Below are 15,083 nucleotides of genomic sequence, written 5' to 3' on the forward strand. Positions count from 1 at the left end.
TGAGGAACTGTATTAAAGGGTCACAGCAATAGGAAGGTTGAGAATCACTGAGTTAGGCGATTTAAGAATGCTGCTGGGTTTTCCTTTGGGTAATTTGGGTAATTTCCCTGAGCTTGTCAAAGTCGACTGCTTTGTGGGAGATTGCCTGGAGGCTGGCCATGACACACTGGGCCATTTTATCTTGGCGGGCCCAGCCATATTGGCCAGCCTGGGTATCGAGCTGGTAATTCCAGCCTGGCTCCTGCCTAGGGACCACTTCACTGCCCAATGGCATAATAGTGCCCGTGAGGTGAACCTGGTCTGCATGGTGTTGGGCAGTGGTAAAAGTGTGCTCTCTGTCACCTGAGGTGAGAGTGGATGATACGACTACAGAAATATCGTGCCATGATAGATCACAGGCTTGAGACAATAGTGAAACTCTTTGATGTAGGTGGTGGGCTCATTTGAAAAGGAACCTAAATAAACGCTTTTCAATTTGTCACAAGTCGGTGAGAGAAAAGGGAACATGAACATGGATGATGCCTGCAGTGCCTGCAACTTCCCGTAGAGGGCAGAGGAGGGGTTGGTGCGAGCGGGTGTGATGACTAACAGGGTAAGACAAAGGAGAGGGCTTACCAGCAAATATGCATGCAAGATTGCCTCCTGTGATTTAGTATGGCCAAAGCTCTGGTGTCAGAGGACACTGTGAGCACTATTTAGCAATACATGTATGTCCTCATATGAGATTTAATCCTCTCAAAGTCATCAAAATTAGCCCATTTGAGCCTGTCACAATACTATGTAGGCTATGAATCTTTGGGTTCTTGTAAAGAAAGAATATACATGGTTCTGAAGTCAGTATGGCATTTTATTTTTAAAATATAATTTTGAAACATAAACAACAATATGACTTTCTAAACTTACTGCCCTAGGATCACACGTATTTTCCTACTACGAAAGAGTATAAAAAAGTGCTTTAAATTTGAGGGGCTGGAAAAGGGATGGCAGAGGTTATGTTCTGTTAGAGTCTAAGCATAGCAGATTGAAACCCTTCAAGATATTTTCTAATAGAAAACATTTGAACTTGGGTTAAATGAAAATTCTCATCCAATATTTAGTAAAACCATATTGTGAAAATTTAGTTGAACGCTAGAAAATTAATTCAACTTAATAAGCTCACAGAATATAGTTATTCACAAATTAGATTATTATAATTTTCTTACCACATGGAATATTTTTTCTTAATTTACCAAGATAGGAAAAAAAAGTTCTTTTTCCCTCCCCCAAAATTAAATAGTGAAGAAAAACAGGAACTATAACATTCTGGCTTCTATTTGAAATTTGATTTTATATATTTTAAAATGTATCTTGTATGTTTTCATTTTTCCAACTGTAACTTCTAGATGGATGCTTCTTCTTTATTTTTAACAAAGTGTATTTTTGCATTGTATAGAACTTCTGTATGCCAATGTATGTAAGTACTTTATGTTTGATGTAGCAGACACCTCCAATCTGTTTTTATTTTTTAACAAAGAATTCTGAAAGTTTGAACAGTAATGAAGACTCGGGGCTGGAGGATCTTCTTAGTGAACCAGTGTGTGAACGGGAAATGAATTACCAGAGACTGACTCATGCCTGACATATCTCAAGTTGTTCATTTCTACCATTTCAAAGGCAAAGGACACATGGATTCCTGCCAGCCAGATGAAGATCTGACAGATGGGAAGTGGCCTAGGGTGGTTTTGAGAATTGTTTCATTCTAACACACTACACCTGGAGGGTAGATGACCCCACATGAGGATAAAGTATCAAAAGCTTGGGACTGATGGAGAACCTGTAGGTGGCCAGTTAGAGGAGTTCTTCCAAGGATCAAGGGCTATATTACTATATTCACTGCCATTGAGTTGATTGTGGCTCATAGAGACCCTACAGGACAAGTTAGGATTGCCTCTGTGGGTTTCTGAGACTTTAACTTGTTATGGGAGTAGAAAGCTTCATCTTTATCCTGAGGAGTGGCTATTGGTCTTGAACTGCTGACTTTGTGGTTATGGTTAGCAGCCCAGTGCTTAACCCACTACATCACCAGGCAGAGGTGAGAAATTTCAGCACTGGTAAATATAAAGCTTATTTAGGCTCTAAGTATAAAGCTTTAGGCTGGCCACACCTAGAGGTCACTAATGTCCAAACTATTCATTTGGGAATGTTTTAAATTCCTGACACTGCTTTAGAACCTAGTGATGCAACATCAAGCAAAATAGACAAATCCCCCTACTCTCGTGGATGTTACATTATAGAGGCAAAGGACAGAAAATACAAAAATAAATAAAATGCACAGTCAGATATGATAAGCTGTCAGCAAACCCAAGCAGGATGAGGGCCTATAAAATGCTAATGGGTGTGGAATTATAAATAGGGCGACTGTGGATAGTCTCAGTGACATGATACTTGAGCCCTGAAGGCGGTAAGGGAAGGAACCATGGCTGTCTCAGGGAAGGGACACTTCACTTTGTTTGCTTGGGCATTTTGTTCATCCAAAAGAGACAGGAAAACCCTATGGGAACTGCCTCAGCTGGTCCGGCGAGCATGTGCAGACAGGCTGTGGGAGAAATATTAAAGTTTACTCCTGTTTCCGCCTCAATGGCTTCAAATCTCCATTACCCTAGCTTGAAAGTATTTGGAAATATTCCAAATATTTCATGATTTGTCATTAGAGGTCTATGGGCAGAGGTTTAAATTTTTTTTAAATCATGTTACTAGGGGCTCATAAAACTCTTGCCACAATCCGTCCATCCATCCATTGTGTCAAGTACTTTTGTACATTTGTTGCCATCATCATTTTTAAAACATTTTCTTTCTACTTTAGCCCATGGTATCAGCTCCTCATTTTTTCCCTATCTCTCCCACCTTTCCTCCCTCACGAACCCTGGATAATTTATGAATTAATATTTTTTTGATGTCATACACTGACTGATGTCTCCCTTCACCCACTTTTCTGTTTAATTTTTGCACAATCATCAAGCAGATGCTCTGAAATAATTTAAAGGAAAGAGAATTCTTAGCACGCAGGTCTTTCAAAGTCTCGGTGAAAACTCCTGAGGGGTCTTGGAGCTCTTGAGAATTGTCCAGGTAACTTTATGACCACGATGGAACCGTTCTGTTCTGCACCATAAAGCAGTCATTCACATCTGTGGTGATAATGTGTCTGCGCCACAGTAGCCCTTTTAGTGTGTGGTCTCGATCAGGTTCAGTCACAGCCTTATGAGCCTGCAGGTATTGTGCAGTTTAACTTCATCTGCCATTTTAAATGTAATCCTCCACACAGAGACTGCCGTGCCAGTGAATGGGTAGAGTAAGGTAACACCATCACCCACTTGAGCAGCTCCTAAGCCTCTACTTTATAGTCTCGGCCTTAGGAATGATCTCTTCATACTCGTACCTACATCTTCATAGTCGTATCAACCGATATGTTGCAGATGTACAATTATGTCCGCATGGTTTAGTGTATGTGATTTTACTTTCTGAAATTATCCTGAGACTCTATGAATGTAACTTGGCAGGAGAATAGTTGTTGTTGTCGAGTGCCACCGAGATGATTCAGACCCAAGGGACCCTATGAAGAACAGATCAAAACACTGCTTGTCCTGCACCATCCTGACGATTGTGCCTGGGCTTGAGCCCATTGTCACAGCCACTGTGCCCATCTCATTCAGGGTCTTCCTCTATTTCAAAGCTCCTCCACTTTACCAAGCATGATGTCCTTCACCAGGTACTAGTCTCTCCTGACAACATGTCCAAAGTATGTAAAATGAAGTCTAGCCATCCTTGCCTCTAAGGAGCATTCTGGCTGAACTTCTTCCAAGACAGATGGGTTGTCTTTTGGACAGTCCGTGGTATTTTAATATATTTCTTCAGCACTACAATTCAAACACATCTGATTCTTCTTCATCCAACTTTCAATGTCCAAATTTTATATGCATATGAGGCAGTTGAAAACACCATGGCTTGGGTCAGGCACACCTTAGTCAAAGCAAGAACATCCTTGCTTTCCAATATTCGATGAAGAGGTCTTGTGCAGCAGATTTACCCAGTGCAACACATCTTTGGATCTCTTGACTGCTGCTTCCACGAGACAGAAGCCAGACAGAATCCTCGGCAACTTCAGTCTTTTCTCCATTTAGTATATGTTACCTAGTGGTCTAGTTGTGAGGATCTGAGTCTTCTTTACATTAAATGGTAATCCATACTGAGGGCTACAGACCTTGATCTTCATTAGCAAGTGCTTTAGGAGAATAAGGAACCAACTAATAGGGAGAAAATACCATCAAATCATTTTGAAGATTAACTCTCTGTAAGAATTGCATATAGTATGTGCCTTTCTGATGGAGTGAACCATTCTGTTTAGTTTATTTCCTTTTATGGTAATAGATATGAAAAGCACAGAGATTAATCCATATTTACATAATAATTCTATCATGAATGTAGAACATGTTTCTTTTGCATTTAATATCATTTATTTAGAAGATAAAAAAAAAGATTTGCCGAGATATCATTAGAGAATTGGTAAGTGACCAAGACTTCTTAAGTGAAGGTTCTTATTGCATTATGACAAAATTTATTTAAATATCCAGAGGGCCTTATGCTTACACCTTACTGTCCTGATACTTAAGAAAACTGGGAACAGAGAAGGCAAAATTCTTGTGACTTTGCCAAGTCCCAAAGGTTGCAGTCAATTTCACTTTGGCATTTCCTGACTTTTGTGTTGCTGAAATTTTAGGTTTCACCTAAGCATTGAGAGAGTCTTTGATTTAACTCCCTTGTGTGTTAGCATTTTAAAGCATAGTGGAAGGAAGGGAGGCTTAAATGAAAGAAAGTTTCTGGAGCAGATGTTTTTAACAGCTCCCCCCTCAATTGTTAAAAGTCTTAGTCAAAGTTCCCTCCTCTTTTAAATCTTCAATAGCTAAAGACCTTGTAAATGATTTGGTTTAATTTGTCTCAAAAGTCCATGTTCTGAGATTACGGCTTGTCCACATGTTTCTAAATTTGAACTAACCAAAGGAAACAGAGTGATTCTACCCCAGCGAAGGAGAAAAGAAAGGAAAAAGGAAAAGCCCCTGTTAGTCAGTGGCTACAAGTTCCAGGAAACATCATTTTGGGACGCCAACCAAAAGTTTAAACTCATTTTGTTAGATGGCGTTATCACCAGTAACTTTTATGTATTTTGAAATACAGCTTTCCCACTGTTATTGTATCGTTAAAAAGCACTGTGGCGGAATTGCTTTTAGCTGCCATTATTTCATGCCTGAGTTACACCAAATTAGTGTTTAGGCGGATGCAGTGTTGATTCCAGGCCAGACAGGAACCGTTCGCTTATTACATGGCAACAGAACACAATGCCCTTGGAATGCCCAATGAAAGGGCCATCCTCCCCCACCCCCTATGTAGACAAACAAACCCTCCTAATTAAAACTTTTCTTTGGTGCCCATTAGTGTTACTATCCAGAGACCATTTTAAATGCTCTACTATAGATCAATAAGACAAAAGAGGGGGTAAGGATGAATATGTAATTTTAGTATAGTAAATCCTTAATAAAAGTACTGAGATTAGCCTAATAATAAATAACAGGCTTGTCTAATCCATCATCCTAAAAAAAATACACCCTTCTCTCTCCATCTTGACCTTGAGCAGTTGTCCTCTTTTCCTTTCTCCTTACATCACACTTGTGAGAAGATTGTCTCCAATTATTTTCTTTCTCTTCTGATTTGCTCTAGAACCCACTGTGACCTCCATAATACTTTTACCAGTTAATCTTACTCCATCAAGGTGGCTCAGTGGACTTATTTTATCCTTGGCTTTACTGACATTCCAGGGGAAAAGAATTAACATTATGCACTTTGGCTCCCCAAACTGCTATTTTTATATGCCACCGACCAGCTTTGTCCCTTCCTCTGTCCATAGGAACCCCAAGCTCAGTGTGTCCCTGACAGTATTTAGCTCCAACATACCCAATCTATGTGCACCTTACTATTTCTCATCTCACATTGGCACAGCCATCCATTCTCTTTCCCAGAGAATAAATCTGGATGCCCTTCTTTTTTTTTTTTTATCAGTTTCTTTTTCTTTTTTTTCTAATCATTTTATTAGGGGCTCATACAACTCTTATCACAATCCATACACACATCAATTGTGTAAAGCGCATTTGTACATTCATTGCCCTTATCATTCTCAAAACATTTCCTCTCCACTTAAGCCCCCGGCATTTGGTCCTCATTTTTCCCCTCCCTCCCTGCTCCCCCCTCCCTCATGAGCCCTTGATAATTTATAAATTATTATTTTGTCATATCTTGCCCTGTCCGACATCTCCCTTCACCCACTTTTCGGTTGTCCGTCCCCCAGGGAGGAAGTCACATATAACTCCTTGTAATTGGTTCCCTCTTTCCAACCCACTCACCCTCTACCCTCCTGGTATCACCACTCACACCACTGGTCCTGTAGGGATCATCCATCCTGGATTCCCTGTATTTCCAGTTCCTATCTGTACCAGTGTACATCCTCTAGTCTAGCCAGACTTGCAAGGTAGAGTTTGTATCATGATATTGGGAGCGGGGAGGAAACATTTAGGAACTAGAGGAAAGTTGTATTTTTCATCGTTGCTACATCCCACCCTGACTGGCTCGTCTCCTCCCCAAGACCCCTCTGCAAGGGGATCTCTGGTGGTCTACTAATGGGCTTTGGGTCTCCACTCCGCACTCCCCCCATCATTCACTATGGTAAGATTTTTTTGTTCTGATGTTGCCTTATACCTGATTCCTTTGATACCTCGTGATCACATAGACTGGTGTGCTTCTTCCATGTGGGCTTTGTTGCTGCTGAGCTTGGATGCCCTTCTTCATAGCTCCCTTGACTAGCACAACCATTGTATTCCCAAGATCTTAGGATAATCGGATTCTCCTTCCTACATGCACTTTTATTACTCTTTATGTTTACCGCTGTCATTCACAATGACTGCAACACCTTTCCGTGAGATCTCCCTCATCTCCTACTTGTTCCACAGCGATCTACTGCAGCCCTGGTGAAATTCCTAGAGCATGTCATGTCATCATGTAATTTCTCTGTTTGGGTCCTTGTTCTCAGGAGAACTCTCAGGTGAAAACGTGATCATCCCCTGCCCACCAATCTAGCCTCATTCATTTCTAAAAGCTCCGTGAGCCCTGACCATTGACATTCATTGAGTTGCACAAATAAATCATACTTCCCCCTGCTATGGAGTCTTTGTGTGTACCCCTCCCTTTACCTGTAAAATGTTTCATTTCATTCCCTAGCACATTCCTGTTACATTTCAGTTTAACTCATTCCTGGCATCAATGTATCCTGTCGCTGTTGTGTAATCATTGTGTTGCTTCCTTTACCCTCTACTACTACTATTTTACTATTTATCATAACATATTTTCGTCACATACAACCCTAAACTCTGGTCAATGCTTCCTGCTCCTGGCAAAGTAATCCAGCAGACCAATGGCTTCAGCTTTGCTCACTGCTTTGAGATTCTGTTTCTGGCCAAGAAAACTGTTTGTCTTGTATTTTGAAACCAGCTGGGTCTTTTTGTTTTTCTCTTTCCCTGTGTCATCTAACACCGCCATGTGCTTGAACAGAAAGGGAGGACCAGAGCATCTTGACTGGAAGTCAAAATCTGCATGTTTAATAAGCTTCCTAGGTGATTCTTATACAGTTCAAGCGTTATAACATCTGTACTCTATTGAATCTACTGTCTGACATGAACTTATTCAACCTCTATTGCTATGTCCTCATTTTCCATTTTCCCTGCTTTTGATGAAGTGTATTCCCCTCTTTCCAGAGCAAATGTTCCAGCTCTGCGATTTACCCATCATCTCTGTAGACTCCCAACGCCTGCCCTTCATGAGTTCCTTTCCCAGCTTGCCTCTCTTCTCTGTCCTGAAGAGTCCTCTTCACCTGAAAACAAAACCATCCTAAAGTACATTAGGAGCAAGCCTCCCCTTTGTCTCTTGGTTGTTGCGAGATGTTATGAGGTCGGTTGTGACTCATAGTATCTTATATACAACAAAAGAGAGCAATGCCTGATATCCCTACAGCCATTGTTATGTTGAGCCCGCTGCTGCAGCCGTGATGTCAGCACATCTTGTTGAGGGGCTTCTGTTTTTCACTGACCCTCTCTCTTCCTTATTTCTCACTAGCCCTCTAACTTTATTTTCTTATGCTTTACCAAGTAGAATGGACCATCCCTGGTTATACATCAATGTACGAGAGGCAACGTCTTACAATTCTCACTTCCAAGGAGCATTCTCATCATACTTCTTCCAAGAGAAGAATTTTTTGTGCTTCTGGCAGTCCGTGGTATATTCAATAGTCTTTTTCGACACCAGTAGCCAAAGACATCAATTCTTTTGTCTTTACTGTCCATTTTCCTCATGTATATGACGTAGTGGAAATACCAATATTCTTTGATTTTTAACACTTTACCATTTGTTTGCCATACTGTAGTGGCTTGGTATTGCAGTGATGCTTTGTTGCTTCTGAGCTAGATGTCCACTTGATTACCTTCAAGCCTTTAAGACCCCAGACGCTATACTTTTTGATAGCCGGGCACCATCAGCTTTCTTCACCATATTTGCTTATGCACCCATTTGTCTTCAATGATCCATTCGACACCTGCAATTTGAAACCACCAGTTTTTCCTAGGGAGAAAGAGGACAGTTTTGTACTGTCTTAAACAGTTACAGCCTCAGAAACCCACAAGGGCCGTTCCATCTGAGTCGCTATGAGCTGGAATAGAGTCTGTGGCAGTGACTTTGGGTTTTTGGCTTTGTTTTTAAGGAATTACATCTCAATAAAGGTGTGTGTTTGTGCGCACATGCGCTGACAAAATCTGAAAAAGGAGAAAACAAGTTTTATTATAATTTATCTTAACAGAAATATCACTGTTGTCCTTGTAACGGCTTGTAATAGAGAGCAATTTAAGTGTGTGTAACACTTAATAGAGAGCATCCTAATATCTGACAATAGACTAGTAAATAGAAGTGCACTGTGTAACAGACTTTTTGCTCTTTCCCTAGACCACAAAAATATACTAGATAAGAATTTTCACGGTATTGATGGAGAGAAAACACTTTTTCAAAACCCAGTTTCCTTTCTCCTGAGATCTCTGTAATGGTCTCAGGACGTGGGTTATTCTTATGTATGCTATGACGTGGACATGTTGGAACTGGCAGTATCTCTTGGGCAATGCTTTTAGTATTTGGTGATACCTGAGATCACACTTAGCACTATTTACCAAATTATTCATTATATTCTGCTTTGAGTAAGATTTACAGTAAATGTTGGTCGACAAATAAGAGGTTATGTGGTTTGGCAGTCAGAGAACTCTCAGATGGTTTTGTTTAGACCTAGTTTTGAAAAACCTGTGTTCAGTTTCTTCCAAATTAGCAAATACTTTCCAGTTCTTTTCTTTCAGTACCCTTCTCTGACACACTTCACAACCATCCCCTGTGTAATTGTGTCCTCGAGCCCCAGCCTCCCCAGCTTTCCTCAGACTTTCTCTTAGATGATGGGAATTCTCAAATCCTTCCTGAAATCCAACCCTTTTCATTGTGGCTGCCCTGGGAAACCTCATCTGTCGCTACATCTTCCAAGGCAATCCACACATTTGGTGATGACTCACGAAATACCTCTTCAGCCCTGCTCTCTTTGCTGGTGCTCAGATCCAAAATGTTAGCTGCCAAGAAGGATTTCTGCAGTTTCCTCTCAAACATTTGAAGTTCACTGTGACCAGAATGCTGTTACACTGTGGAATGCGTCCTTTCTTCTGCGTGCCATTCCCGGTTCGTAATCGCTGCCGTTCTCGCTCTTGCCATGCCCGCTGGAAAGGCACCGGGTCCTGTGGATTTTTCCTTCTGCTCTCTCCTGAAGACATGTTCTCTCATCATCAGCCTAGCACCTTTCCTCTGGCTCTCCGCACTGGTCACCAGATTATTGTATTGTCTGTCTGCGTTACACACAATATATGATTTTTCTAAAGTTGTAATTCACTTAGCTAAGACTGCTTTTTAATTTAAACTCTATCACAGATTTCCCATCACCTTCAGAGTAAGAGTCAAATTTGTGGGATGGCTTCCCAGGAGCTGGCAGTGACTCAAACCCTAAAACTCAAACTCACTGCCCTTGAGGCCATACTGACTGTGGGCGACCCTATAGGACAGGGTCGAACTGTCCCTGTGGGTTTCCAAGACAGTAACTCTTTATGGGAATAGAAACCCTCTTCATCCTCTAGCGTTTATTATTATACTGACTCGTAATTAGTAAGCTTACATTTCAGCAGTCTGCCATTACAGCTGTGCTGCATTTTCAGACGTAGTTGCCTAAGTGGGTTCCAACAATGTTTTGGACTTCCCAAACCAAAACCAAACCCATTGCTATAGAGTTGGTTCTGACTCATAATGACCCTATAGGGCCTTTTCTAGAACTTCCCATCGGGTTTCTGAGGCTATAATCGTTATGCAAGCAGACTGCCCCATCTTTCTTCCGTGGAATGTTTGGGGGATTCGAACCACTAACCATTCATTTATGAACCTATTTAGCCCACTGCATAGGACTTCAGGTCTGCACAAACCAACATACTCTCCTGGGCAGAGAAATCCTTTAGCAGTGGGTCTGAGACTCAATCAGGACATGAGGACAAAAGGAGAAGGTAGCAGAGACTTGGAGGGAACGTTTTCTCCCTCTTAGAAAAGAGCCACTGGAAGAAATGCTCTTTATTTCTCTAGCTGTCCCAGCCAGGTGTCTAATCTGGGTGTGTAAAAAGTTCTCACAAACCTTTTACACCATCAGGGAGAACTCAAAACACAAAGAAGACAGCGCTGAGCAGTTCTCAGAAAAAGTAAGAGACGTTGGCCTAAACCAACCCTGAAGCCCATGTCACTTCTCAACTTACTCAGGCTCATGTCTGCTAAGTTTCTGGTTTAAGTCTGTTTGGATCCTTTTTCTTGGTGTTTGAAGGCCAAAGCCTCCAAAATGTTACTCTTTTTTTTTTTTTCTTTTTAATAATTCAAGGGAATGGGTACAGATAGGAACCAGAAACACAGGGAATCCAGGGCGGATGATCCCTTCCGGACCAGTGGTGTGAGTGGCGATACTGGGAGGGTAGAGGGAGGGTGGGGTGGAAATGGGGAACCGATTACAAGGATCTGCATGTGACCTCCTCCCTGGGGGACGGACAACAGAAAAGTGGGTGAAGGGAGACGTCAGACAGTGCAAGATATGACAAAATAATAATTATAAATTATCAAGGGTTCATGAGGGAGGGGCAGCGGGGAGGGAGGGGAAAAAATGAGCTGATGCCAGGGGCTTGGGTGGAGAGTGGATGTATTGAGAATGATGACGGCAGTGAATGTACGGATGTGCTTTACACAATTGATGTATGTATGGATTGTGATAAGAGCTGTATAAGCCCCTAATAAAACGATTTTTAAAAATTCAAGGGAATGTCAGCGGAGGCATATTAGGTATGCAGAACTTGAATGGTACCATGGAATGGAGATAAAGAGGCTTACCGCATGTTTTAAAACGAAGGTGCCTAGAAGATTCTAACCCTGGCAACCTCCTGTGAGCCAGAGTTAATTGCGCTCCATAGGGTTTTAATGACTGCTACTTCCCAGATAACTTACCATGGCCTTTTCGTCAGGTGCCTCTGCGTGCACCTGGGGCGCCAAAGTTTTCATTAGGAGCTGAGTGCATTTACTGTTTGAACCCTCAGATTCTCTACCGCCCAGAGGTCCTTCCCATTGATAAGATTTTGCCTTTTCGCATGCCTAAGCTTTTCACCATTGGGCACACTTGTTTATACCTATGCAATGTACATATCGTATTGGAGAAGAGAGCGCTTTCAAATGTGATCGGTGCTGTGGTCTTTAGGACTAATCTTACAAAAACTAAAGGTGTACATCTTCTGAAAAGAAGTGTCAATGTTGAAATTTAAATTGATGTATAAGTATATTGGGCAAGAATGCATCAGAAAGCAGGGTGCTTTGATCACAAAAAAACAAAAGCCACCTAATTTTTATTATTACTATTTTCCTTAGCACAAGGAGGGAGTATCAGACCCCAAATTAAATGAAAACCATTTTTTTTTTTGTTTTCTACAAAATCCTTATGTACTTTACTGGGAGCCGTTTACATATAATTAGTTTGAAGCTAACAGTTTAAAGATCCACATTTAGTTCTAAGGAGAAATGTTAGAAAAGTTTGAGTTTTTGTGTCGTAAAATCTTTAAGACAAAGCCCACAAATTTAATATCACTCCCTGTGTTTTTCCACGTCGCGGACGTTTTTTCCCCTCCCCCAAAGAAAAATGTCAATTCTTTCCTCTTTGTGTTGTTAGGGAGGGTACTGGAAACCCAGCAGAAAGAAGTTCTTTATTAGGAAAGGAAATGCCTGGAAATAAGAGTTAATGCTTAAATAAAAGATGTAAGGATCCTTACTTTTAAGAATTTGGGTTGAATCTTGGCTTTCACAATTGCCTTCATTGTTTCAATCAATTTAGACAGCAGGGGGTTAGAAGAAGGCACATGTTGGTTTTTTAATTTGCTAGTGCTTGCTGCTCAACTTCCTGCTGCTTTTTTTTAACCTCCTTTTATCCCGAGGTGATCAATCCATGTATTTCATATCAATACAGAGAAGTCTACTTGTCTGAATCCATGCTCAGTTTTGTGAGGGTGCATATGCACTGTCCACATGGCAACACAGGATGCAACAGGTCTTAATTTTACACACATGCTTTCATTTAGTCGGATTAAGTCTGATGGTAACTCTTTCACCACATTATATATTTGCTCCTCGTACAGTCAGTCCGTGGTAGAATTGTGATCTCTCTTGGGGAATTGGTAGATTTTGATTTGCCCCACTGTGCCTTTAGTGGCTAACTGCTAAGCCTCAAATGAAGATATTATTTCAGGGAATGTCTGCATCTGATGATTTTTTTTTTTATAAGAACAAGCCAAGAAGACTCATAAGTATAAAGTTATTTCAAGGTACAGCTTGTAGACAAAACTGGCTTGTCAGAATAAGTGGGTAAACTATAGGACTAGACCAATATGTTGTTGCTGTGAGGAGGCAGGGGTCAGGGCTGGCTCAGAGACACTGTACAACAGAAGGAAACTCGCCAGTCTTTTCACTTTTACTTTTTGGGTTGTGGAGTTCAGGGTTTTTTCCCCTTGTTTTTACAATAAAAATCTAATGATCTTTTCTGTGCTTTTTCTTGACACATGCTGGAGGGACTAAAAGCTCAGGTTTAATTTGACTTTTCAGTAATGATGTTTAGGGTTGTGATCCTTGTTTGTATTCCTTGGTCTTTGCTAACTCAATTCCTTCTGTAACAATGCAGCGTATTTCTGGGCATAGGTGGCTTAATTTCCCTTACAGTGACTCATTTCCTTTCAAATGTATTAGCAGTTAGCTCCCTCTGCACCCCATTGTAGCTTTGTTTGACTTTCCACCTCTCTCTGCTTATTGAACTAGAAGAGTTCATTAAAGCTTCTATAAATGGTCATGGTCTTTGCTGTAGGGAAAGTTTAAAAGAAAATAGACTGTTCATTAATGTGAAAGGGGAGAGAGTATTCCCACCATTCAGAAAGCTGAATGGGTAAGTGCAGGGAGGTACAATAGGAAAACAGGACATTTTCCAAAGCCTCCCAGGTTTTCCTTTTGCTATGTTTCTGTATTATTTGAAATTGAAGTAAATTCCCAGAACATCTAATATACTCACATTCAAATAAAAGTATGGAAACATATCCCAAAGCCACACACACACACACACACACACACACACACACACTTCATTGACTCAAAAACAGTGGGAGAATTTGTTATAAATCTTCAAATGTGATGACTCCATATTTAAAAAAGCAATTCATGTATGTGTGTATGTTTTAAGACGTAAGCTAATTCCCTAGCTCATGTAGAATGGAAACGAAAACATTAACATCTATTCTTATTTCCAATTTAAATTGCACTTTTAAAAAGAGATATAGAGTTTTTCTTTCCTTGGCCTTAGCGTACTGTCCTGGGAGTTCACTTCCATCTCAGTTCCCATAGATATGTGTGAGACATTCTTTGGGGCCTGAAACAAGAGTATCTTCAGGGTTATATGATCTGACCTAATGAACCGTGAGTGTTCTCAGGCTCTTGTAAAAAAACCCTTTTTAAAAGCTATGTAATGAAGGCCTTTCTCAGTCGTCTTCTTCTCCTTTGCTGGATCAGACATCGACGAGTGCAGCGCCATTCCTGGGATATGTGAAACTGGTGAATGTTCCAACACCGTGGGAAGCTATTTTTGCATTTGCCCGCGTGGATACGTAACTTCAACAGATGGCTCTCGGTGCATAGGTAAGCATCGACTTTTGAAGACACAATACACTCTTTCTTTACGATGACAGCAGCCCCAACAGGTATGAAGATGGCAGCAATTATGAAACCTTTGGGAAAATGGCTCCCCGAGTTGCTTCAAATAATCTGTACCCTGCTGGGGGTGGGGTTTGCAAGGAAAAGAGTTCGGTTTCAGAAGTCATCTGGTTTGTTCTGTGTTGTTCAACCGTGTGATGAAGAAGAAAGGCTTCTTCAAGACATGCCTCTCTTCAGGCATCAGACACACAAAAACATGAGAAAGGTTTTTCAAAAACTGCCTTAGGAGGCATATTGTATTAATTAAAAGGACCTATTTGCTGCGAATCATAAAATGCCATTGGTATCTTATTTGCTCAGAGCTTATGTATTGTAGTAAAGTTATTTTTTAAAAGGAATCAACACCTTTAATTTTGGGTTGGGAGCATTTTCCAGTTAAAGCCAAACATACGTGCATGCCCTCTGCTTAGCCAGATGGAAGGAAGCTTCTCAGCCACACACAGCAGATTGGCACCTGGGCCACATAAGACGTCTGTCTCACTGTGGGCACAGGGATCACACAAGGTCCTTTGGTGCATGCTCATGGAACAGTGAGTTGCTGTTTAAGTTGTCTTCTTGAACCTTGAGCTTCAATCATTTCTAATTTGAAGCCGAAAGTGGCGAGTAAGAGGAGAAAC

At 41.0% G+C, this 15,083-nt stretch overlaps 1 protein-coding gene across 1 annotated transcript in view; it reads left to right on the plus strand.

The window, feature by feature from the left end:
* FBN2 (fibrillin 2) overlaps positions 1-15,083 on the plus strand; it is a 266,701-nt gene that overhangs the window by 113,618 nt on the left and 138,000 nt on the right. The window contains exon 8 of the mRNA XM_004696589.2: positions 14,266-14,391. Within this exon, the coding sequence (XP_004696646.1) occupies positions 14,266-14,391 (126 nt within the window). The remainder of the gene's footprint in view (positions 1-14,265; positions 14,392-15,083) is intronic.

This window comes from Echinops telfairi, unplaced genomic scaffold (genome assembly GCF_000313985.2).
Source record: "Echinops telfairi isolate 266 unplaced genomic scaffold, ASM31398v2 ScPeMD7_7469;HRSCAF=8507_1, whole genome shotgun sequence".
Classification (NCBI taxonomy): Eukaryota; Metazoa; Chordata; class Mammalia; order Afrosoricida; family Tenrecidae; genus Echinops; species Echinops telfairi.